This window comes from Mya arenaria, chromosome 15 (assembly GCF_026914265.1).
Source record: "Mya arenaria isolate MELC-2E11 chromosome 15, ASM2691426v1".
In the NCBI taxonomy this organism is placed as follows: domain Eukaryota; kingdom Metazoa; phylum Mollusca; class Bivalvia; order Myida; family Myidae; genus Mya; species Mya arenaria.
The window spans coordinates 21,749,686-21,777,174 of record NC_069136.1 but is presented as its reverse complement, the minus strand read 5'-3'; the positions used below and the strand labels follow the sequence as shown (position 1 = coordinate 21,777,174).

The following is a 27,489-nucleotide window of genomic DNA, read 5'->3' as shown; positions in this document are numbered from 1 at the left end:
GGATTTTAAAGTAAACAGGCACAGTCATGTGTTTTATACAGACATTTGATGTATCCTGTGTGCATGATCCACAACCCTTCCTCAAATTTTAAGGTCACACTTCGATTTTTATCATTACTGAATGCTGCATTAATGCAAATAAGAGTATCAGTGCCTGAGCTGTAACATGTCATGTACAGGGAGATTTTAGAAGAAATTGGTACGTGTATTGGATACATAAAGGCTTGCAAGACCCAGGCACTATCTTAAAGTTCAAGGTTCAAAGTTTAATCGTTATGTTATGCTACATATATGGACAAATCTAAAATATTTGTACAGAGTTGATCATGCACAGTGGGATTTTAAAGTAAATCGGCACATGTGTTAGTTTATTATTTAAGGTGATGTGTCGTGTGCAAGACCCACTCTCTACTTCAAAATAAAGGTCAAACTTGAGAGATTAATCATTATGGAATGCTGCTTTTATGCACATGTATAATGAGTATGACCACAAAAAAAAAATAGCAAGTGTCAACTTTGATTTACTTTTATTAAAACAAGCACAATAACAAACAAATAATACTCTTACATCTGATAACTGTTACTCCTAAAAAATACTAATATTGTGAAATGTAAATATGGCAACTTAATTCATGCTGTTCAGTTTTTAATTGAAAAATAAGGGTGGATAATGTCTATTTTTGACAAACTCAACATTTGTAACAATGGCAGCTATCTGTATCATCATATAATGTAACTGTTTCACTTGGGTGTGATTTTTTTTTTAAATATTGTTTACACTGACCCAATTGTTCACCCGAGTGTCTTTTTTCGCTTATTTGGACACCAAAAGTGTTAATTTGCTTCTGTAGGAGGTTGCCATAATTAAAAAGTGCCTTCCCCCAGGGGGTTATATGTTTAAATGGAATAGCCCTTACATGAAATTTAGAGTATGGTAAGACATTTAGAGTAAGATAAATAAACATGTATTTAACATGTTATTAAGTGCGAAACATAACAAATATATTGAAGTGCAAAGAACACATTTGAATAGAATTTAATAATCTCATTACATAAATAAAATTTCACTGCTATTTGTACATCATAACATGAAACATAAACTTGTTTTCAAAACAATGATAACAGGCAATGTATACAATGAATACTTAATAAAAATACCGTAATGCATCATCGTCATATTTACCCATAGTGTGATATAGAATTTATATACATGTGATAAAAATCAGCCGAAATAATGAGCAGAATGCCAAATAACTCATAAATAGCCCTGTTTTTCAAAAACTGAGTACTTAATAACTAACTAGGCTCATTTTACCCATTTCACACCCTAACATGCTTCAAACACCAAAATATTTTTCCTCTGTTTATAGTCTTTCAAAGGTTATATTGGTAAAGATTTTAGGTTAAGACATTGAACATAGGTGTTTAAAAACAGGTTCATAATTTCTCTTAAATGTTTCAAGTTGTACTCAATTGAATGACATATTTTAGACCTTACAAATGATCACATAAAATTTGCTTAAAATATTAGGAAAATACAAAATAAAATATGTATAAATTAAAATTTAATTCCATTTAACATACAGTATACACTGGATTGAAATAAAGTATTCAGTTGAGTAAGAACTTGACAAGGGGCAGTGTCCATGATTTGGTATTCAAGTGGGAGAGATTTTGGATTTTCAAAATTGATAAATAGAAAACAAATAAAATTGCCCACACATTTTTTTTCAAACCCAAAACTGGTAGCCCAAGATAAACTAAATCCGAATTCTGGCTTAACTTTGCATGCTGTAACAAGTTCAACATACAAATAATATTTTCAGCTGCAGGCCGTTCCAATAAAGGATTTTAGTCGTAACTAAAAAATCTTAAATCTGTAGGAACGTAACAATTGGCAACTTGTTCACTGATTTCATTTTAACATGTCTGATTTCAACTTAAGTATTTCTTAAGGTTCACTTGTTGTAAATAAAAATAAATATAAGAAAAATATGACCTAAGATAATTTCACTTAAACAAAACAGGCCCCTAGAATACAGGCCACTAGAACAGGCCCCCTAGAACACAGGCCCCTAGAACACAGGCCACTAGAACAGGCCCCCTTGAACACAGGCCCCTAGAACACAGGCCACTAGAACAGGCCCCCTTGAACACAGGCCCATAGCACTGGCCCCTAGATTACTAAACACACTGAACACAAAACATTTCTAGAAAAATCTACGGGAGTATTTCACAAGCCATCAAGAAAATGATTCATTTCATGACAAATCTATTGGAGAATTCGAGGGGTCATAGAATGGGTATCTCTCGTGTGGCAGGAAGGATCGACGCGGATAAAAGGTATAATTCTCAGAGAACTGAAGCAAATTGGTCAGTTTCGATGTGTAGATGTCGGCAAAGCGCGCCATCCTGCGGGAAAAGTAGCTCGGGTTGTGGTGAGTCCGGAACATGCTGCCAAATCGTGGGTTACACAGCTCCTTCAACTGCGATCTGAAAAATAAATACATTGAGGATATTTAATTTCGTTGTAAATATAATTCACCAAGTGATCACAGAACATAATATTTTCACAAGTGGTGCAGCCATGAGAGTAAATAAAGCAAATAAAAGCATAAAAAGGTGTACAAGTGTCAGTTACCAGATCCTCTAGCACTAAACATCTTAGTCTACATTTATTAATAAAAAATGGTAGTGTGTTACCTTGAAGGAGTACATTTGGGTACAGGTTAACAGTTAACAAAATGGCCGACAAATACACTGTCTTACAGCGAGGTTAATCAGGGTATGCACAATTAAGGCCTATACCCTGTGAAAATCAGCAGGGAAAGGCCCCCTTCCCATCTATCAGGGACATATATGGAAGATTAACCAAATTACCTGATCTCATCTCGTTCTTCCAGCAGCTCCCCAATCATTTCATGACTCCCCGTCTCCTGCTGATGCCAAAAAATATGGTGAATATGAGTACAAGTATAAAGAGGGCATTCTACCCACATGCATAGTACATAAACACAACATGTAATTTTCTAAATTCTATTTGTTTCACATGAAACATATAAGCCATAATTCCCACATTGAATGTGTTGCCTGTCAGGAGTGCTGTCTCCTGCTGTTTCAAAACAATACTGTAAATGTGAGTAAAAGTGTATTGACGACAAAGGCAAAGGGCATTGTACCTGTAACGTTTTGGTAAAGGTCCTCATGACCATGATCATTGACCTATTTACCCCGAAATCAATTGGCTTTTCTATGAACCATCACATGACTAAAGTTGGAAGACTGTATATCAAATAGTTGATAAAAAATTAGTCATATGCCGACATGGACACCATAACCGAACAAAGCAATCCCTTGGTGGTAGCTATGCTTTGCAAATGACACAAAAGTTGATGACTGAAATATCAATACATTTTTTCATGATAGTTTAAAAAAATGAATTTGCTTTACCACTTTTTTATGATGCGTCAAAGTACTATCATTTCAAAAGGGCACCCAATTGTACCTAATTTTGGACCTTTGTGGTAACATATCTTTTTTAATACAAATACGTTTGCAGGTGAAAGAAAGACACAATAAATAAACACAATCATACTCTGGTAATTCAACAGTCTATAAGAAGTTTTGTCTAAAATCAACACAGTCAAACTAAATGTAGAATGGTTACAATTATTGAACATTATTATAAACTTTAACTGCCTGTATTAATGAAGACAATTCTTATAACACATTACAACTATTTCATATTAATTTCCATGTTCATCTTCATATTTAAACATATAAAAAGGAATAAAAGGTATGATTTTCACACACAAAAACAATTTTCTCCCCTTTTAATTCAAGACAAATACCGTCACTCATCATCATCATGCATGTTAAAATTGTGAAAGAAAAATTCGAAAGAAAACATAAAGTTTAACCATACCCAGAATGGAAATGAAAAAGATTGAGAATAGTAAGGGGTGATGGTCATTCTCAGATAAATCAGATCCTCAATACTCGATTTATGACATTACCCACCACAACGTTACAACAATGTTACGTAATTGGCGTACTGGATGATATGATTTTAATGAAATTGGGAAGTAGTCTGTTAAGGTTTCATATTAAAAGCATAAAGGTGATAATTGGTTGATTGTTCAGAACTTTGTTAAAGTTAACAACATGAAAAGCGAAACTGTTGTTAACTTTTCAACAAGAAATATTTGATGATGTGCTAATGTTTTCAAATGAAACAAGTGCAGCTGAAACAGTTGTCTCAACTCTTGTTTGGAATACTGAGCAGTTTTGATTTGAAAGTTAACAATGATGGCGTTAACAACATTGTTAAATTTGACAAAATTCTCAACAAATAAACATGTGAATGAAATAGACAAGCATTGCATAAAGGCATAGAATCGAATTTGCACAAAGCTAAGTATAAACTTGGTTTTATTCTATTGTTTTTCTCTTGCTGTTCTTGAATATTAATGAACATTAGCATTTTATTTTTTTCCAAGCTCTGAGATCAGTAATTTGTGCACCATGCAAATTTTTACAGTAATTACATACATATTGGGTCTGACAAAAGTTGCCATTAAATACAAAAATTAAGTTTAGAAAACTTTTGAAGGTGAGCCTTTTGCACCCTTTGTATCTTTTCTGTTACAAATTTGATAAAATGTTGAATTTAATGTATGTAAGATTCCTTCATTCCTATTTGTTATTGTTTTGGCAACAAGTTTCAAACATTAAGTAAGGCGAAATGAGGTCACTGTCAAGTTGTATCACACTAATATAACAAAATACATAATGGTTGTATAACACGCAACGTCATGTGACAAAATTGAAAATAAGAAAAAAAAAATCCAACTAAACCAAAGAGAATGAATGATACAAGGGTGCTTCTTAACGTAATAGCATAAAGGTCATAAAGAAGGTCAACCTGAGAGCCATTCCGTGAAGCCTACAAAAAATATGAAAAACTACAAAAACACAGGAATAAACAATAAACTAACTACCACAACACAATATATATTATCTATGATCTCATATCAACAAGAATTTTTTCAAATCGATATTTAATACAATGGGCCGAATGTTCAGAACTTAAGTTTAATGTAAAAGTATACATCATAATTGTTAACTTTCAAATCTTAACTATGCTGGAAGTCATGGACAGACATCTATGAGCACATCATAAAAAAGTTAACTTTTTAAAGTTAACAACAATGCTGTAAACAACATTTTTAACTAAAAAGTTCCGAACTATCGACCAACTGTTAGTTAAATTTGCATGTATTAAATTGTGATTAACTTCAGTCACTAACTAAATATATTTAACTGAATTTATGCTCTTTTATACAATTTTGCCATTTGCTGGTTTATATCTGTCTTTTTAATGTTAAAATTAACCCAAGGCAACTAAAATATCCACGTAGCTTTTTTGGGACATACACACAAACCATTTGTACAAATGGACTTTACCTTTAAGCCTTTCAACTAGTTAGGCATAAGAAAAATAATGTAAGATTCTCACCAGCATTCTTAAAAGATTAAAGTGGCAAACTGTCACAAGATATGCCAGTCAAAATTATGTTGATGGTTTTTTTTTAAGTTTGTTAAATTCAAGCATCTCAAGTGGCACAACTCTAAACTGACTACGGAAACATGGCTGGTAATTTAAACTGGTCAAGTTATTTTGGCCTTAGACATAAGGTCTAAGTTTGTTAATATGGTGATTGAACAAAAACTCACCAAATGTAAACAACAAGTTTGTTTTTTTATTTAAGCAATTCAAGGGCCATAAGTCTATAGACTGGGCAGACATGGCTGGTTATTGAAATTGGCTTCAATATGATGCCCGTACATGTAATGTCCATATTATATGATAAAAGCTTCTTGACAAACATTGACCAATAAGTGGACGCTGCCCCTCCATCTGCCTACTTGCCACAGATGAACCCATCCTGTCGTAAAATGGGCATATAAAAACAATGGGGTTGGTGGGCAGATTTCATCCAAAAAAAATTGCCTTTTTGTAAAGCAATGCTAGCATGTGGTGCGCTAAAATTTTGGCACTGCTTTAATTAATTTAGATATGTTCAACTAGACGACATGTTATGAAAGCTAAATTTATGGTCTTATAAAACAAACATTAAGGTGGAAATTTTGCAAAGTGTCTGAGAGTATCTTAGTTTTAACGCTCCTAATAATTTGCCACACTTTATTTTGAAATTAAATAGAGAGAGCATTTTACAGAACATGAGGGAGTCCCTTTAATATCTTGTTTGCAAAAGCTGAAATATAATTGCGAGATATACATTGAGATTATACCTGTATTTCCTCGAGCAGTCTCTGTAAGATGATCAGCCAGCGCACGGATACTTTGTACTCCTCGGATAACATCTTCTCTATTTCATCCTAGAAAAATGCATCATCGGCAGAAACAGTTAATTCTGCTGTGATAATTGACTAACAGAGCTTTGTTTAATGAATTCTTTAAGCAAATGGAACAGTCAAAATATGGTGACTTTGCTGAGATCCATCTCTATAATGATTTTTTTGTTTAAAGTCCTCAGTCAAGAGCTCTACTCACTCAGACCCTTTCAAAGCTATATCAGATTAACCTCTGATGATTTGCTTGCGGAGAAAAAAACACTAACATTTCCAAACCTGTTCTATGAACAGGCATATAAACAAGGTAAAAATGTAAAAATTGTGAATGATATCAAATGTATTATTACTGTCTTTTACAGAGACACAAACTTTATACCTCACTGATGATTTTTTTTATAGGCCACAAGAAAGCCCAGACAATAATTAAACCAACCTCGAGCTCAGGAATGATGGCTCCTGTTCTCCAGCTGTGCTTCAGGGATGGATCCTAGAACAAAACAAGGACCAGTCAATCTACTTGAACTGAATGAGACATTCATACTATTAGATGCTATATAGTCAACAAATGCAACAAAGGGGAATAACTCTGTAATAATTTAAAGTAGAGTTATGGTTCCTGTTCACTGCACTTCTCTTATCATGTTTGTATCATTGTATGAAGTTTGAGTAAATTCCATCAGTCAGTTTTAAATTATGCTCCGGACAAGGAAAATTGCAACAGACAGACCAACCACAGGGTGACTCCAATTTACCCCCTTCAAAATTTGCTTGTCTGGGGTAAAATAAATAAAAATAAAACCATACCATACCTATAGGAGCCATCTTATCAATGCACATATCTTCCAATCATTTTTTTTAATCATTTGGTCTGAGTATTTTAAAATAACTAGTTTGAAATTTATATCAATATTGTTCAATTGCGGCAAAGCTAATAAACTTCCTGTTCAATTTCTGACACTCACTTACGTTAATGCACCATTGACAAGCTTTATTTTAAGATATTTAGTCGTACGCCTGTTGATAAGATTGCTCCAGAAGCTTTAAGTATCTTACAAACATACCGCAAGATCAGTGTACACATGATCACCAAAGTAGAGCACCTTAGATCCATGCCAGCCAGTCATGTGCCGGAAATCATTGAAGTTGCCCTGAAAATGGGGGAATAATTTAAGTTGCCCTGAAAATGGGGGAATAATTTAAGTTGCCCTGAAAATGGGGGAATAATTTAAGTTGCCCTGAAAATGAGGGAATAATTTAAGTTGCCCTAAAAATGAGGGAATAATTTAAGTTGCCCTGAAAATGGGAGAATAATTTAAGAATTTCTGAAAATGGGGAAAGTCATGAAATTTGCCTGAAAAATGGGGAATATCATGGGGAAAATCATTGAAGTTGTTTTCAATCCAATCGTTCAAGCTTCAGTACTATGATGAGCATTTTATGAACTAGCTAACCTTAATCCTCAGACATTGAAATTAGACTTTTAGATAAACAAGCCTGAAATTTTATATTATTGCTTGGCGTCAAATTTTTTAACCAGCCCTGCTATACAAAATTCAGAATTTGAGCAAGCCCGGAAGGCATTTTACCAGTTCAGGGCTTGCTGGCTTGTGTTAATTTTGACCACTGAATCTTTGTTCATTTTTTGAGTTCTTTTAAATATCAAATAATTTATAAAAGTGGAATTTACAACAATATATAAACTATATACCCGGACTTATACATATGTGTAAGATATGTGGAAATCTAACATCTGAATTTATACAGGTGGATCTTTTTGGCTATGACTTCATACCAGTCACATTTATGCTATGTGGATGAAACTTCACAAGCAAGAGGTAATATTTATGAGGTTGGGAAGGGGCTTTGGTAAGTTGTTTATCTTCCAGTCCAACCCTATACGTTGATATTGTATGTATGACCTTGCATACTTTGTGTGTTTCTATCAAAATTAAAATATGTTTAAACCAATATTTATGAGGTAAAATTTATTTTACCAAGTAAATTTTACCTCACAGTTATGAACAAAGAACATGAGCTCTGAAGACATTTCATAGTGAAAAAAAAAATGTAGACTTTTTTAAAAATCTGCTATGTACATGTTATTAAGAACCATTAAGCATTCCTGGCCAATAACCAGTACTTGTCATCGATGAAGCTCTGAATGGGGATCAAACCCAAAACCCTCTGAGCCACTGTCTGATATACTAACCACTAAACATCACCACTGCTACCACATGTTCAATGCATACCTGTACGTAAACCTTTCCCTTCTCCAGTGTTCTCACTCGTTCCCAAGTCTTCACATTGAGAGGATCATACATTCGGAATGGCCTGGTGGAAATAGAAAGGTAAAGTGTTCTTCTGTTTTCAAATGAAAAATAATATTACAGTAACTCTAAATCTGTGATATCTCAATTTTTCTGGTTGTGTCCATCTTTTTTCCTGGTCCTGAATTTATTCCTTCTGTTTTTAAATATTAAAACAATTCCGCTTCTAAATAAAACAATTTCGCTTGATTGATGTTGATTTTTTCAATATACCGGTATTGACATCAAATTTCAGCCCATGTGGTCGAATTTCACACACTTTCTGTATTCATTATGTCAAACTGCATATTAAGCTGAAGATATTTTCCTACGTCCCAATGACTTTGATATAACTAGTTTTGACTGTAACCTCATAGAATGTACATAAAAATTATACAAAAGTAGTAATCTCTACAATCGATTTTTTACACAAATGGAAAATATCATGCATGCAATCATAAGCTTCAAGTCAGGATAAAAGAAATCTGACACTTAAATACGCAACATGGCTGGTTAGCGTGTGCAAGTTCCCTCTGCTAGGATTTCATTACCCCGGTATCTGGACTGGAAACACTTGATAAGATATTGTTATTCTATGATTGCTAACCTGCTATGCCAAAACATTGTCACACTGTCCAGAAACCCTCTATATGCAAGAAATTGCAAGTAACATTTTTAATTTCACAATGTATGTATTCATTAATTAAATTGACCACCTCAAGGATATTTTTAACCCAAAATGTAAATAATTCAAATTGAAATAATCAATGCCCATTGCTATTACCTAGTGGATTCATTGAAGAACTTGGGCTTTCTGGCATTGACGACAATAATTTCAAACAGATCCTGCCAGTCTGGCCCAACCATATACCGCATACCAGCATCTCTGAAGGGGAAAACGTCTCGAGGATTTAGTGAAAACTCCACAGCCATTGGTGTGTACCAATTAATATAAAGGGGCTAGACACCAGATGGTCCCAAAACCGGCAAATACCGTATTTCCTCAAAACAAGCCTTAAATTGTCAATGCAAGCTAGTGGGAAGCCGATAATACAATACTTTACATGGTTAGAATTATGACATGGTAAAAAAATTATCAAAAGTAAAGTTTTTACCCAAATGCTAAGTGTAAAAAACTATAACCATTATCAACTAGAGAGTCACAAAGCAAATGCTAATGTCACCTGTTGATTATTTTCGGTCGCCAAAGGGAAATAACTCAACACATATCATAGGCAGAGTTATGGGGCTTGCTTTAAATGCATATGTTATGCACAAAATTTCATTTGAAAACACAAACATTTTATGTTATGGCCAAGATTAGAGTCGTGGCTAAACTTACAAGTTTTTGCATGCAGAAGGCACTACCAATGCTGATGATGATAACAACAGCAACATGGCTATGACAATACCTTGACTTTTTCTCTTTAAAAGTTTTTAGTGAATTATTCATGAAACATGAAGGGAAAGACACTGTTTGTGATAATAAACATCTTTTTCATGGCTTTGACAACTTTTACCACCACAAACAATGCTTTAAGAGAATTATACAGTATACATGTACATACATGAAGGGAAAGCCACTGTTTGTGATAATAATCTTCGCTCGGGCTTCAACAAGCTTTAACCATCACAAACAATGTATGAATGAATTATAAAGTATACAAACATGAAGGGAAAGCCACTGTTTGTGATGATGAACATCTTCTTCCCAGCTTTTACAAGCTTTTCCAAAAACTGCTTAGTCTTGGATTCCTTCTCCAAGAACTTCCCTGCAAAAAAAGACAGAGACAGAATGAATGTACAATGGAGAAAACATTTATTAATTGTTTGTTTGACGTTTTCCTACCATCACTTTGAGGGCTAGTTTTGAAGTTGATTGTTTCCTTTTCTCAGTAGTAAATTTACTGTAATAAAAATAGAGAAAAAATAATATGACGACTGGATAATCTTAACAAATTTTTTAATCACATTAGATGTAATAAAAAATATCCACTATCTGATCCCAAATATATATTTCTATGACAAATGTTTTAGAAATTTCCATGTTTGGAACAAATTATATATATTTCCTTCAATTAATTTTTAAAATACTTCAAACCTCAAAATCACCTTCATTACAATAAATACAGTGGAAGAAAACAGATTGAGCATGAATTCAAAAACATAAACAGAATACGTGCAAATCCTTGCATCTCTGCAAAGAACATTTTTAGGAACATCTTAACAAAGGACGAAGGAAGTTTCGAACACAAACAATAAGCTTGCAATTTGATCAAGCAACGCTGACAGAAATACCCAGATCATTCATGATAGTGCGGTGCATATCACCGCTCCTATGTACGCCCTCTACAGCATTCTGAAACGGCAAGTGCAAATACTGACACATTATGCACAGAACAATTTCTAGAAACCACTGAGCTTATAAGAAACCGCACCATAATAATGTTTGTTCACTATTTCCTATGAAATATAAGAGCCCTATTGATATCCCTGTTCATTATTTCCAATGAAAAAAGAAACCTCACCATATCTCTGTTCACTATTTCCCATGAAATAAGAGCCCTTACCATATCTCTGTTCATTATTTCCCATGAAATAAGAGCCCTTACCATATCTCTGTTCATTATTTCCCATGAAATATACCGTAAGAGCCTTTACCATATCTCTGTTCACTTATAAAATATAAGAGCTCTTATAATATCACTGTTCACTATTTCCCATGCAATATAAGAGCTGTTTCCAAACCATTGTTCACTATTTTCCATGCAATATAAGAGCTGTTTCCAAACCGTTGTTCACTATTTCCCATGCAAAATAGGAGCGGTTTCCAAATCATTGTTCACAATTTCTCAAGAAATATAAGAGCTGTTTCCAAATCATTGTTCACTATTTCTCAAGAAATATAAGAGCTGTTTCCAAATCACTGTTCACTATTTCTCAAGAAATATAAGTGCCTTTTTACCATATCACTGTTCACTATTTCTCAAGAAATATAAGAGCTGTTTCCAAATCACTGTTCACTATTTCTCAAGAAATATAAGAGCTGTTTCCAAATCACTGTTCACTATTTCTCAAGAAATATAAGTGCCTTTTTACTAGGGATGCAAACGAATATTCGAATATTCGAATATTCGATCAAACGTTTGGTATTCGAATGGCAAAATCGGTATTCGAATATTCGAAAAAAAATGTTGAATCAATAAAATAAAAAAAACCTTTGACCTACAAGGCTGCAATTGTGTATTTAGTTCTTTTGTCATGTTTTTACAATGATTGGCCCCTAATGCCAGAGGTGTGAATGTGATGACATTACACTAAACACGCGTCATATGTCATTTAGGGACATATCGCCGGGTAATATAAAAAGTCCCCGTAATTTTACAACTTGCTATTGGACAAGTGACACCAATGCCTTTGCCAATTAAGGATCTAAGGAAACGGCCTTCACACTAATGTGCTGTCTTGGTTGCAGATTAAGCTATGCAACATTGCTCAAATTGCCGTGATACTATGTATGGCATTTGCTTTTTGTTTTCCATGTTTCGATGCACTGTTCTTGCTTTGAAATGTTACTGTATAGTATAGCGTTTTAGGATATATTGCCTCTATTGATGTAGAAGAATCAAATTCATAAATGTTTTGTTTTATCATTTTACTAGTTCCCGAGTTGGTTTGGTATATAAGGTAGAGGTCTATCCCAGAACGAGACTGCTCGTCCTACGGAAAGACCCTCCATTGGCTCATTACGCCATATGATTAGGAATCCATCTAATTTCACATTGTTTCACAATATGAAGGCAGCGGAATTATTCGATTTTGATTTTTGATTGTTCATAATGAATTACCGTTTTCTATATAAAAATGGGGAATTTCAGAGGCTCATATGGGGAAATCAGGGTCCGCCGCGCGTAGTTGCTACGACAAAGAAGGATCAAAATGAATTGGCTATTACTTAAGCGAATGATAATAATAGTTTAATACAACTTCGAAAAGATGTATTTTGGTTATCGAATATTCGAATATTCGATCGAAAGAATTACCGAATATTCGAATATCAATTTTGCCATTCGTTTGCATCCCTACTTTTTACCATATCACTGTTCACTATTTCTCAAGAAATATAAGAGCTGTTTCCAAATCACTGTTCACTATTTCTCAAGAAATATAAGTGCCTTTTTACCATATCACTGTTCACTATTTCTCAAGAAATATAAGTGCTTTTTTACCATATCACTGTTCACTATTTCTCAAGAAATATAAGTGCCTTTTTACCATATCACTGTTCACTATTTCTCAAGAAATATAAGTGCCTTTTTACCATATCACTGTTCACTATTTCTCAAGAAATATAAGAGCCTTTTCAAAATAATTGTTCACTATTTCTCAAAAAATATAAGAGCTGTTTCCAAACCATTGTTCTCTATTTCTCAAGAAATATATGAGCTGTTCCCAAATCATTGTTCATTTTCCCTCAAGAAATGTATCAAATAACAATCAAAAACATAATCAAACCCTCAATGATTTAAAGATCTTCAAATACTGTAAAACATTTCATGGAAATTTGTAATGGAAAGGTAATGCTCAGTGGTCTCTTAGCAGTTCTGTATAATGTATACCTAGGTCATTCATGATGGTTGAATGTAGAAGTCCTGAGGTATGGACACCTTGAACTGCATTCTGAAACACACCACATATTTCAACACGTAAAATACATGTACTGTAGATGTCCATTTTCATGAAAATAGTACAAGCTAGCAAGCCCTTTATTGGTAAAATAACTTCCTGGCTTATTCAAATTTTGGATTTGAAATAACAGGGCTTGGTGTGTGTTTTTGATGCCAAGCATGTGTGTAAGAATTTCAAGCTTTTCCTCCTAAAGTCTAATTCCAATGACTGAAAATATCCTCATCATGCGGCCCCATTTTCATTATCTGTGTTGATCTAAATGCAAGACAGTGGTTGAAATATTCATTTACTAAGAAAGATGTACATTTAATAAGCATTTTTTGGAAAATCATGTGAAAAACAAATGATTTTGACAGCTTTTTAGGGTAATGTCATTTAAAAAAACAACTGCAGAAAAGGCTTTTTTTACATTATAATTAAAACAGGTCGATTTTTATGAAGAGTAAAAATATAAATCAGTGAAAATAATAGTTGTAAAAATAACAGTAGTGAAAATAACACAATATTTCCGAAGTAGCTTAGAAGATAAAACAAAACTTCACTCACTCTGACGTCGTAGAACACATATTCGGGATCATAAGGTATGTTGTTCTCAATGAAGTACTGAAAAATGTACATATCATCCATGAATAAGTAAGTACAGTAGAGTCAATCTTGGTCAATTTTCTTGTTGACTCAATTCTTGTACAAAGGGCACATCTTTCCATACTTAATATTTCTATTGAACTTTAACTAGTGCTCAGAAAATGGACTCAAAAGAGATTCAGATAGGTTAACAGCTGTTTTCAAAATTGAAATACATTGGTACAAACTAACTGTCTCATTTTGTGTTCACAATTCAGGCTCAGCGGCAGATGCTAACTCCATAAAGTAGAAGTAGAAGGCGAAATACAAAAAGTAATAGAATAAACAGGAGATGTGCTAAGAGAATGAGAAAAGGAAAAGAAGTAGGAAGATGAAAGGAAAAATGAAAATGAGAGAAGAAGAAGAAAGAGAAGGGGAAAGCAGTCATTGAAATTAGACTTTCGGATGAACAAGCCCGAATTCTTATACTATAAGTCTATTGCATGGAATCATATTTTTGAACAAGCCCTGCTATATAAAATTCAGAATTTGAGCAAGCCTGGAAGACATTTTACCAGTGCAGGGCTTGCAGACTTGTGCTAATTTCGACCACTGGGAAAGAAGAGTAAAAGGAGGAGATTGAGATAGAAAATATAATGAGAAGAATAAGAATTAAAACGATAAGGAGAAGAAGAAATAGGAGAAGGGGAATAAAAAGGTGAAATAAAATGAGAAGGAGAAGTAGCAGGAGATTGAGATGAAGATTTAAAAGGAGAAAGAGAAAAAAAGAAGTAAAAGTATAATGTAAAAGAGAATTGGAAGAAGTATGAGAAAGAGAATGAAAAGGGAACTATATTTAGTAGAAGGTGAAGTAGAATGAGAATGAAAAGGAGAAACAGAATTAGAAGTGAAAGAGAACGAGAAGAAGAAAGGGAAGTAGAAAAATAATGAAAAACTAGTCAGAAGAAGAAGGAGGAGAAGAAGTTGACTGAAAAGGAGGAATGTAATGAGAAAGATAAGAAGAAGGAGAAGTAGAATGAAAACTAGAAGTAGAAGATAAATGAGAAGGAAAAGAATAATGAGAATAAAAAAGGAGAAATAGAATGAGAAGTAGAAGGAGAAGGAGAAGTAGAAGGAGTAATGTCTCTCTTGTGCCCAGCCCTTTAATTGTTAGAAATATTTAAGTGAGCTTACATCTGTGATGTTGGTGATGAGATTCATTTCCGGAGGAGCAAACATATCCACTAGTTGATGCATGGGTCCCTGGAGAGCAAAAACAATGTTGAAGTCATGCCAGATATATATGAACAAATATCCCAGGAGTAGCTAATCAAACCTGGGAATTATGCATGGTTTCATCAATAATCTTCCTGGGAGAGCATAAAAACACCACTTTACATGCATCATGATAGATCTTATTGTAAGACTTGAATCACTAAAATATGTCTGTAGTACCATAATATTGTTCATAACACCCAAGAATACCAATGGTTTGCTTTGAAATGTAACATTCTTTTAAAAACAAAAAGTATACTATTAACATGTCCAAAATGACTTTTAAATTCAAACATATGAAAATCAAAATTGTAAATCCTTTCTTGTAGAGCCCTAAAATGTGTACATATTTTCAATTAAAACATGTTTTACTTACATAGCTGTAGAATTTGTTCATATCTTCAATGGGAATATGTTTTACTTACATCAGGGATGATAAAGTTCAGGACTAATCCTGAAATCAGGATTGAAAGCTTTCAGTTTCAGACTATTGTATAGTTAAAAAGTTTTTGATGGACACTTGCATTAAAAATAGGAAGAAGTACCCTTAAAATGGATATAAATGGCTTTGAAAACCTTTAACAGGGGTCTTAGGCCTTTAACGCTTTCTATTGCCTGAATCCCCCATATTCAAACTAATTTTTCAGGATTGGACTTTTGGTCCGTTATCATCCCTATTACATGGCCGTGGAATGTGTTCCTATCTTGAATGGGAGCATGTTTTACTCACTGAAAACGTAGAATGTGTTCATATCTTGAATAGGAGCATGTTTTACTCACTGAAATGTACAATGTGTTCATATCTTGAATGGGAGCATGTTTTACTCACTGAAAAGTAGAATGTGTTCATATCTTCAATGGGAGCATGTTTTACTCACTGAACCGTAGAATGTGTTCATATCTTCAATGGGAGAATGTTTTACTCACTGAAGCATAGGATGTGTTTATATCTAGAATGGGAGCATGTTTTACTCACTGAACCGTAGAACGTGTTCATATCTTCAATGGGAACATGTTTTACTCACTGTACCGTAGAATGTGTTAATATCTTAATATATGGAAACATGTTAAAAATTGTTTTACTCACTGAACCGTAGAATGTGTTCATATCTTCAATGGGAGCATGTTTTACTCACTGAACCGTAGAACGTGTTCATATCTTGAATGGGAACATGTTTTACTCACAGAACCGTAGAATGTGTTCATATCTTCAATGGGAGCATGTTTTTCTCACTGAACCGTAGAACGTGTCCATATCTTCAATGGGAACATGTTTTACTCAATGAACCGTAGAATGTGTTAATATCTTAATATATGGTAACATGTTTTACTCACTGAACCGTAGAATGTGTTCATATCTTCAATGGGAGCATGTTTTACTCACTGAACCGTAGAACGTGTTCATATCTTCAATGGGAACATGTTTTACTCACAGAACCGTAGAATGTGTTCATATCTTAATATATGGAAACATGTTTTACTCACTGAACCGTAGAATGTGTTCATATCTTCAATGGGAACATGTGTGCCCTGGTACAGCTCCAATACTTCCGTGTCTGACAGCTGAGTTGTTCCCCTGAATACCAAAACAAAATACATTGTGTAACCCAAATTATTTTGTAACCCATTTATTCTAACAGGTAGGGTTTTAGCTAGAGGGGTTATGGGAGGGTGCTGAACCCTGTTTGGTAGCACCCTTCTCATGGAGACCAGAATTTGCACCCATTTTCCTTTAAAGAGTGAAATGCTTAGATAAATGAATATTTTTTAGTTTTAATTAAAACTTGAAATACGGTTTTAAATTCAAACAGACATATTTAGTAGTTGAAACTTAACGTTATTTCAAATAAGAACAATTTCTGATATTTTCTAATTCATATTGCTTGAATTATTCACTGCCAAATACAATGTGAAATCTTGTCCCTCAACACTTTAGTAGTTGTCCCTTTTCTGCAGCACCCTGTCCTTTTTAAAACCCAAATAAAACCCTATAACAGAAATACCCAGTACATTCTTTCTACGACAAAACTAACATTTCTCCTCAACTCTATGGTGGTGGTGTTAGTAGTTTATACTCCGGGTCCCGGCGTGAGCACATTGAAGGGTCCCAGAGTGACAGTTCAACCACCGCACACATATCCTGGGCGGTGAACCAGTACTAGGTGCCTTCACTTCTGCAATGAACTGACAACTTCTGTACATACCAGGGGCAGTGGTACAGTGCGAATGGTCGTAGAAAGTATTTCATAACCAATCACAACAGAAGTGACCTGGTCCGCCCGGAAATCGAACCCGGGTTGTCCGATTAACAGTCCAACGCTCTACCGACTGAGCTAACCGGGCGGACTCAACTCTATGTTCATTGTGATGACCTTATGTCCATGGTGACCTCCTGTCAATTATGTGCCCTTTTTGACCATGTGTCCAGTTTGTGACCTTGTAACCAATATTCATTGGCTCTTCTATCAATTTTGTGACCTTGTACCCATTATATGACCTTGTGACAAATGTCAAGTATATGATATTTTGTCAATTATGTGACCTTGCAGCCACTTTGCGACCTTGTATCAATTTATGACCTAGTGACAAATGTCAAGTACTGTGAAATCATTTATATTCGTTGGCATGAAATTTTGTGGTTTGCCGAAAAAAAAAAAATTCGTGGGTACTTATATTCGTGGTTTTTCATTTTTGAAAAAATAAATCGAAACTGCAATCGTTCTAGATCGTCTGCATTATCGTCACGCGCTGGCCCATGATTTCGGTCTTCTACGTCACTCAGTTCATGACACTCGCAAAAGTGGAACAACGTGCCAATTAATTAGTGCGTATACCCATGTCAATTATCGATTTAATTGGAAATTAAGGTCATAAAAGAAGATTTACTCTGATCATAAATACAGATAGGTGGAGCCATTGAATGCCAATTAAGGATTATGCAAACTGTGAAAACACAGAGAAGGTCCGTATTTTTCAGTAAACAATTCCTTATATTGCAAATTCAATCACTTTGGAATATCATCTCATTTCAATATTTAATCACACGTTTTTGTTTAATAAGTATATTGAACGCGTTGTTTTGTACATTGTCACGTTGGGTGCTCAGTAACCTCCAATGGAATCGATTAATTATTTTATTAAAGAAAAAAATCGAGAACCGACACTCATTACTCACATCCTGTAAACTGGAGATTTTCATGAACAACACATGTTTAGGCACGTGCTTCAGTCATTTGGTTAAAAAAAAACATTAAAATGTTTTGGTTTATTATTTGTTAAAGGCTGATATAAAACATTAACAAAACAATGATAGTAAGATATACAGTGAGACGGATATTTATGCTGTATATTGCGGGCTCTGTTTACGAATAAACTAGACTATGTGCATAACATGGCAATTGAAAAAGTGAATAAAGGGTTTTTATTTCGTGGGATCTTGAATTCGTGGATCACCCAACCCACGAAAACCACGAACATTAATGCCCCACGAACATTAATGATTTAACAGTTCATTTTTTTTGTCAAGTATGTGACAAGTTTGTGTCCCTATGTTATGAATGTGAATGCGTATCGTGCATTTGACTTTGTGAGGAAAAAATATGTTTTTTTCAGTACAATTTAGGCAATTACAATAATATATCAATAACACAGTAAATTCATCACTCAGAAACATGATTTAATGAATCTTGAGATTCTCTTTACATTAAAGAAATATATATCTTTTTGAAATTGGGCATTTCAGAGGCTATTTTGGGATAAGAAACAGGGGGAATAGATGAGAATTGGCTACGGCAAAGAAGGGTTGAAAGGTCCAGCAAGGTAAAGGACATTATTATATCACATCTGTGAAAAGTCCCCATAGACTAAAACTAATGTATAAAATGAATACTCTAAGGGGTATTTACTTAAATTAATTACACTTGAAAGGCAAAAGAAAGTAAAAAAAAGATCATCATAATCAGATATATATAAGAAAATGGTTTCACTTTTGCCTTCTTTTGTTTAAAAAAAAGACAAATTCTTGTTTTTATTTCACCGGCTTGCTTTAAACTTAATCGATGGTACAAAAAACATATTGGTATTTCCTGAACACTTATAAAGATACCATAATTCTGTTACATACCTGTACACTGTGCCCAACTGGATATGGTGATAGGAATCAATCTTCATCAGTAATCCCTGAAATTTTTTTTATGACATTTCAGCATACGTAAAAAAACTTGTGACCATTCAGTGCAAGTCAGATTTATTCAGTAATGATTACTGCCTAAAGACATCTTACTGCTACTGATAAAACCATAGGTTTGATTGTGGAATAGTTTTATCATTAGTCAATACATTGCACATGTATTGACTTGTTTTAGCTTGATTATGAAGAAAGCTGATAGCTTATAGAATTACTCCATTTCCTTGGTAGAAACTAAAATGGACATCCATTTTGAGAGGCCATGTGGGGATTAAACCCATGACCTCTTAGGTAAGAGGCTGACAACTATACCACAAGACTTTACCACTTCCACCTTAACTTAAGTTATTGCTGATACCTATGTTAACTTGATTGTTTTAGGCGAAACTACAGCCTTACCTTTCTTATGTCATAATGCAATCCTCTGAGTATGTACTGTGGGTTGAACCTTTGTGCTTTTATTTCCTCAGGGTACTGAAATAAAATATTACAGAAATTGTTACTGTACATGTGTACGTCTTTTCCATTGGAATTTTCAGCTTAGGGTCCTATGACCATCATGGTTGATGAAATGGGGTCTCCAGTAATTTTATAAGGTCCAAATTATGACAGTTTAAATATACTAATAAAAATGTTGGGAGCCAATAGGTGCACGGTTAGATGGGTATGGGTGTCCAATACCCAGAAAGTTGCATCAGGGACTCAGATTTTTCTGAATAAGCCAAAAATTCTCCCAAAAAGCAACCAAGTTTTGTTCTGTGTACAGGTATAGCCATGAGGTTGTTTATAGGTGCAATCTACTCACTCCTTAGAAAATTGTATTGTAGTTTCCCCTAGAATGGCTAGATGTTGAAGTAACCTCTTGATAATCCATTTCTGTATTATGCATTTATATTGTCTTATTATTTTGTCACCTAAAAACAGGGCTTAGACCCCTTCCATACAGCCTGAGAAAAAAACTCTGACCGGTTTGATCAAATCAGAAATCATTTCAATACACATGTGGTGTTGGTGTTGGAAATCAAACCAAATTCTACTTCTCAATAATCAGAGACTGAAGACAGATAAATGATTGATTAATAATCTAATATATTCATGCATGTTATTTATAAACCCCTTTAAATTGTTGCACTCCAGATTAATTATTTTATAGTTGTTGTATCTGGTGACTTTTCGAAGCAAGTTTAGGTTTGGAAGAAGATGGTATATAATTATTGACAGAGAGCTCAAAAAAATATTTATCAATAATTGATAATAACCAAACCATTATTTATAATCACCGATTAAAATCAATAGGCACACATAAATTATACTACCAACCTTATTATTTGTTATCAGAGATTCTTTTCCAAGGTCGTACAGAACATAGTGCAATTCATCCGTATACTGAGCGATGGTATAGTCATAGTCAAAACCATACACCCTGATGTCTGCTAAGCAAATCTCATTATTCACAAACACACCACTCTTATTGTACTTTTCACTTTCATGGCTTGGTATATCTGAAAAAAGAACAAGGAAAAGAATAGTGCTTTTCCAAGGCTGTCTTTCAGCTTTAAAGGGGAAGGGGAATAGATCCGAATCCTTCCACAGAGGAATTTTGTTAGAAAATGTTAAAACCTGATATCAAATAAAACTCAAATAATTCTTACCATCACAGAAGTGATTTGTTGTGACGAATAGACAGTCACATTAAATGAATTCTAGAACCAACATAATTTAGGAAAAAAATGGGTATATCTCGGCTGAGACCATTTTATCCTGCTCCTACATGTAGATCTTAGGTATTTTTTTTCAGAACGTTTTAATCTTGACACAAAACTAGGATAATTATAAATATCAAAATATTCTTAGGATGGACCCCCAAATCCCCCATACCCACATTTTAGCCTAATGCATGTATATATTTCAGTTATGGGGAACTGGTAGTCCATATAAACAGCCGCTTCAGAGTATTTGATGATTTTTGATTTGGCGACTCTATGCGTCCATAACCCACTTGTTGTTTTTCTAGCCAAGAATGACAGATCCCAGCACTAAGTATATTGAGCGGAAAGATAACGGGTACCTGCTAGATGGTTTCAAAATGGCGATGCTTTATTGACAGAAGTCGATCTAAATTAAACTAATTATTTGTGTTTCATAAAACACTTAAGTGTAATAAGTAAAAGGTATTGGCTAAAATAATTAAGGTGTAACTTATGTGTTTTGATTTAACAGTGAAGTGTTAAGTATTGTGGAGTAATAGTTGAAGAATATATTTTACATTGATACTGCTTAGTTGACTTGTGGCATTTAGGGAACAAAATGAATATTCAAATGTTAAAAAAGTTCCCTAAAAGCGCATAATTGTGGCTAGTGGAACGGGGCACATGTCAAATGTTACACTCCAAAGTTTATCTTTCCAATAAAGGTGTTTTTGATGAAACATATGCTGAAATTAAAAATTGCCAGCGAGGCCAAATCAGGCCTGTCGAGTTTCATCTGGGAGTATGATTTGTCAGTTTCAAAGAGCACCAATCAATTTGGAATGACCTTGGGGCTTATCGCGCATGGCAACACATGTCCCTCGTTGCGATATGTAACAAACTGCATAGATTGCTATGAGCATCTTTTGGTGTTTGAACCCACGATGTCTCGCTCTGCAAGGAAACACACTACCCAGTTGCTATAAAAGCTAGATTTATACTTATAGCTGGACAGTATTAAGTGCCCTTATATCTTTATACATATCCTGATTACAATGAGTTTGCCAGAAGTGATGAAGAGTCTATGATGATTGGATTAGTTTTTACCAAAGTTCGACAATTAAGGACATATTGACCTCCAAAGGGAAATGTTGTGACCAAACTGAGTGATGTTCTAATGCACCAGTCAATTGTAACCACAGCCTCCCCCAGGTCCGGGGGTATACCAGGGATAGCCGGGGAAAAGGGCCGTGTTTTTACTTTCCAGGTGACCCCGCAGGGCTGGTTGACCGCGGTGGTTTTGTCATAGCGCCAAATTAAGCCGAGATTAGGCCTTTTATAGAATCTCTGGGGTGTGGGGGCATTTGGCCGGGGTTTAACCATCAGCTCGTCCCTGCAGGGCGGGGATGTTACCCGGGGTTGGCTGGACCGAAAGTCAAAGTCCCGCCTATTCCTCGGACCTGGGGGTGCCGTGGTTACAAATGACTGGTGCATAACATCATATTCATAATAATTAAATGAAAATCACAAGAAGCGTGTTTACCTTGAATTTGCTTCTTTCTTTCTTGATAAATTCTTCGCCAATCTGGAAAAGACTCATCCGAATTGGAAGAAATACCCCTGTAGCCGATAGATTTTAACCAGCAACGATGCTTTTTACAAAAATGTCGAGTCTTTCTGCAAACGAATATCAATGCAGACGCCATTGTTTACATTAACGTTATAATTTCTTATCATAAAATTCACAAATATTTTTCAGTGAGTGTAAGATGTTTCATGTTTAAAATATATTTAGTAAGTCATACTTTGATTTTGTGTCTGCACATATATGACGTTCATTAGTAATTTGCTGTTAACTTGGTCTTCTTGCTACTTATTATTGATACAAAACATTGTACATAGAAGAATTATCAAATATAACCTGATGGGTTACATTGCACTATTAAAACGATTAACTTTGGTTACACACTACCATTAATAATAAGATTTATCTCAAGTCGTCAAGACAAGATATTATTAAATACATTGTATATTATTTATCTCTGAATGAGATGAATGTTCAGATGTTTGTAATAACCATAATCTTGTTTATTTTATGAAAAAAAATTCCATTACAGAAAAAAATGAGATCCTGACATTAGTTCCCTGATGAAGTAACTCCATTAAACCATGCCAAAGACAGAAGACCCTAACCATCAATGTCCTTATTGTGACAGATACTTCCCAAGAAGTCTTATGAGGCATATCCGTGTGCATGTTAGCATGAGGCCATATGAATGTAGGCGATGCTTGAAGCATTTCAACTCTGATGCTGAAATGAGGAGCCATGCTAACCAAATTCACCCAACAAAGTACAAATGTGAAATATGTTACAAAACATACTTTACTATGGGTGCTCTTAATGAGCACAGGGATACCCATGATGTAACTGAGACTTTTAATTGTCATATATGTGATAAGGAGGTTATGCAGGATTATCAAAGTAACCACATGGCTTTGCATGAAGTCAACAAGCAGGCAGATGAAGCTACAGCAGCAACTGCGGCTACTGGTACGTCAACAGAAAGTAAACCAACAGAAACTTAACAGAAAGTGAAACTTAAATGTCCTATTTGCAAAAAAGAACTTAGTGACATGAAATTTCTGAGACGTCATTGGGGGCTTCATAATTTCAATTCATCACAGAAAGGAATGCAGTAAAAATGTAAATGCTGTCAAGGAATATTCTCAAGGGAATCTACATTGTTTGAACATTTGACGAATAGTGGAAAGTGTCCTCATGATGTACAACAAGAAGAAAACGCTTTATGAATAAGTTTATGTTGATATATTTGAGTATAATTAACCAAGGCCTCAAGGCTCAAGTTAAAAATAGTTAATACCAAACTATTGCCTATTCAAGCCATATTTCTATTTGTTCTTTTTCATTAAGGGGATAGGAAGCAATATGTGCATTAGCAAGGCCAAACTATTTAATAGTTGTTGCCTAATAAGCATTGAAAATGATTTTTTTCTTTCCAGTGCTTAGATTTTTGCCACATGATTTTTATGTATCTGTGGTTCATAAAACAAAAAAGGCCACAATATCAACTACAGTAATTAATAATGTATCTTGCGATCTATTTTTATTTTAGATTGTAGCACAATCATTCTATAAAAGTGAATAGCAAAGAAAGGTTACAGTAGGTTTATTTGAAATTTCAACTTAACTCTTATTTGATTTCTGACTCATGTCCAGTAATCCCTCATATTTAGGGGATAGTTTCACTTTGCCAGTTTTGTGTACTCTTGTTGATAAAATGCCAAAAATCATTAATATCATGTATACATCTTGAAATATATTTATAATAAGAAAATGTGAATTTACTTTCAACTTGCCATTACATAAAGTTTTTTTTAATTATGTTGTGTTTCCTTTTTACTCCCATATAAAGGGCATGGGGTTATGGTATAAATGGCATCATTCTGATCCTTTTATAAGTGGAAGGATTTCTTGGGGGGGGGGAAATATATACCAGTGTAGGGTATAGACATGACCAGTAGATATATTGGACCCAAGGCAAGTACCCTATCGTTAATTACACATTTCATGCCACAGAGTTATAACATGACACAGAATGGTAAATACATTGATTCTTTTTCAATGTTGGCTATGTAAACATGTCATCTAAAACAAAAATAGGTATGATTTGGAAGTTTTTTTATCGTTTGCCATGTGAAAAGACAAATTACCATCTCTGTTCATGTCTGCCCTGACTAACAAGTTTGACATGAATCAATGTGAGGAGACGCACGTTGCAAAGAATTGTTACTTGCATTTCCTTTGAAGTATGTTTCCCCTTTTTCAATTATCTCCCCTTTCTTTAAGTTGATACATGTACATCAGTTTTCCGAATAGAAACAATGCATTCTACCGGTAATTAATAATTGGCATTACATTTTACATGCTTAACATATGGTATATAACCTGAAACATATTGATGTCTAAGAATTGCCATAATTATTTTGAGATTTCTTATCCAATCTTGACCAAACTTTATAATTAAATTTATTGGCATAACATCCCTACAAAGTTTGATAACATTGCCAGATTGTATTTTTATTTTTGTAAAGTTAAAAGGGCCCTTAGTTTCAAAATTTGACCAAATTCACATTGACCCCTCTTTAACTTGAGAATTTTTATCCAATCATTACAGAACTATGTGTATGGGCACAATATCTCGAACAAGTTCAATATCCAGCCACATCACATTGTTCACTACATACTAACAGCCCCGGTAGTTCATTGGTAGAGCATTCAGAGGTTTCCAAGCAAAGAGCTAGGTATCGCAACCTGATCTCTTGTATCTCTGTCTGTTCCTTCAAGTCTTCCAATGGATTTGATTGCAAATTGCTGTCACTTCTTTTTCATGTCACTAATCACGGTGTCATGGCAGTGTCAAGTCATAATGCAGCCAATGGGTGTAGGCAGACCTTGATAAACTCACATTAAACAACAGCAAACATTATTCACTATAGTAAAAGGCCTCAAACAAACACTTTTTTTCTTCTTTTTTTAATAAAGCAAGCATTGCAAATATTTTAATAAATTAGAAAATTATTACACACAAAGCATCATAACAATTAAAACACAAACATGCAGGGCTCTTTCTGCCCATTTTGGGAAAAAGACCCTAGACATTTTGGGAAATTTTGCGTCGTGAAAATGCGGAAATTAGGAAATTTTACAGTGAAAAGAAAAAGCTGTCTTGTCTCCTGTAAATTAGGAAATGATTTTATATTAGTTTATTTTCCATTTAAAAGACCCACAATGGCTGAAATATCAATCCTTGGGGTGTAAATATCTATTGCAATAAATCATGACAGATAATATTTCATATCTCTGAATGTGATGAAAATCAATGATTTCTGAGTTCAATTACCAAAAAAACTTCACATCACATAATTTATTAGGATGTTGAAAATGAACCAGTACAGGTAAAAAGAGTTTCTAAAAAAACATAAAAAAAACACTTTTTTTTTGGATTGTGATTCTTTTCTGAAGATTGGGAAAAATATCTTATATTTTGCTTTGGGAATGGGTCCGATAGTCGGACCCGTGGGTACTATAGAAAAAGCCCTGACATGTAACTGAAAAATTAATATACACTGTATAACACTCTATTGCAAAACAAGAGCTGTGACAGAGACAGCACTCGACTATTCCGCCGCTTTGAAAAGTTTTGGCGAAACATGCATGGATCACTGTTAGATTAGATTTCAATGCAATACATTATGTGCTGAGATATTAACATAAATGTGGCTATATGCAAAATTTTAACCAGAATTTCTAAGTCTAATAATAAAGGACCATTATTTGCAAAATACAGTTATCTAACTTGGTTATTCAAGTAGGTTGGGTGGTTGAATACCATTGTATAAAGTCTCAATGCAATAAATCAAGTAGTTGCTGAGATATTATCCTATGTGTGCTAACGTGCAAGACCTTTACCAGAATTTCTAATTGGCACGATAAAGGGGCAAAAATTATATAATATGAAAGATAGAGTTACCTTACTTGATTAAATGAGAAGGTTAAATGGTTGGGAGCCTGTGAGTAAAGTTTCAATGCAATACATGATATATTTGCTGAGATATTGACTTAAATGTTGTTACATGCAAAACCTTTACCAGAATTTCTATGTCAAATAAAAAAGGGGCCATTATTTGAATATAATTCAAACTAGAGTTATCTAACTTGGTTAATTAAGTGGGTCAGATGGTTGAGTACCATTGTATAAAGTCTCAATGCAATACCTCAAGTAGTTCCTGTGATATTAACCTATGTGTGCTTACACGCAAAATCTTAAGCAGAATTTCTAAGTCGATTAATAAAGGGTAATTTTTTGCATCTAATGCAAACTAGAGTTATCTAACTTGGTTAATTAAGTAGGTTGGATGGTTGAGTACCATTGTATGAAGTCTCAATGCAATACATCAAGTAGTTGCTGAGATATTAACCTATGTGTGCTTGCACACAAAACCTTAACCAAGGTGTGACGCCGACGCCTGGGTGAGTAGTACAGCTCTCCTTATTCTTCAAATAGTGGAGCTAAAAATGTAATTCAAATATATATATATATATATATATATATATATATAGTCACAAAGTTATTTGTTCCTTTAATAAGTCTAAAATTAATATGTATCTTCTACAAATTTGTACAAAACAATATCAAATAAGGCCTTAAATAAATAATTTTCAATGTTTCCCCTCCCGCAACCAACCTGACGAAACTGACCCCCCCCCCCCCCCCTGGTCTTTGGAGGGGATTTTTTTTTTTTTTTATAGTCTGGCCTTAAACAAATATAGAATACAACCCAGGGACACATGTTAAGTCACACTGAATAAAAGCAGCTGTAC

General features: G+C 34.1%; 1 protein-coding gene and 1 long non-coding RNA gene across 5 annotated transcripts; one reads left to right on the top strand and one right to left on the bottom strand.

Moving 5' to 3' along the window:
* Positions 1-510: 510 nt before the first annotated feature.
* On the bottom strand, positions 511-22,874 carry LOC128220120 (5'-nucleotidase domain-containing protein 3-like). 4 transcript variants are annotated; one of them, XM_052928383.1, is made up of 17 exons: positions 22,630-22,874; positions 20,719-20,900; positions 19,798-19,872; positions 19,336-19,391; positions 16,698-16,788; positions 15,132-15,200; positions 13,920-13,976; positions 13,304-13,364; positions 10,354-10,456; positions 9,469-9,570; positions 8,628-8,709; positions 7,440-7,526; positions 6,812-6,865; positions 6,316-6,402; positions 4,925-4,945; positions 2,881-2,939; positions 511-2,493 (listed from the first exon to the last, which is right to left on the bottom strand). In XM_052928383.1, exons 1-17 carry the CDS (start codon positions 22,790-22,792, stop codon positions 2,262-2,264), a joined length of 1,581 nt encoding a protein of 526 aa, XP_052784343.1. In that variant the 5' UTR covers positions 22,793-22,874; the 3' UTR covers positions 511-2,261. The 4 variants fall into 4 exon arrangements, with proteins under 4 accessions (XP_052784343.1, XP_052784344.1, XP_052784345.1 ...); XM_052928384.1 differs by having other exon boundaries at positions 2,881-2,936; XM_052928385.1 differs by lacking the exon at positions 4,925-4,945.
* Positions 22,822-24,486, top strand: LOC128220122 (uncharacterized). Its single transcript, XR_008258724.1, has 2 exons — positions 22,822-22,880; positions 23,204-24,486. It is a non-coding gene; the product is annotated as an uncharacterized LOC128220122 (long non-coding RNA).
* The last annotated feature ends 3,003 nt before the right edge of the window (positions 24,487-27,489 follow it).

Excerpts from the sequence above, each read along its gene's own strand:
- LOC128220120 (XM_052928383.1), bottom strand. The coding sequence starts at position 22,792 with ATGGCGTCTGCATTGATATTCGTTTGCAGAAAGACTCGACATTTTTGT. Across the intron at positions 20,901-22,629 it reads AAGAAAGAAGCAAATTCAAG|ATATACCAAGCCATGAAAGT; the intron begins GTAAACACGCTT and ends TTCTTTTTTCAG. Across the intron at positions 13,365-13,919 it reads ATGTGTTCTACGACGTCAGA|AATGCAGTTCAAGGTGTCCA; the intron begins GTGAGTGAAGTT and ends GGTGTGTTTCAG.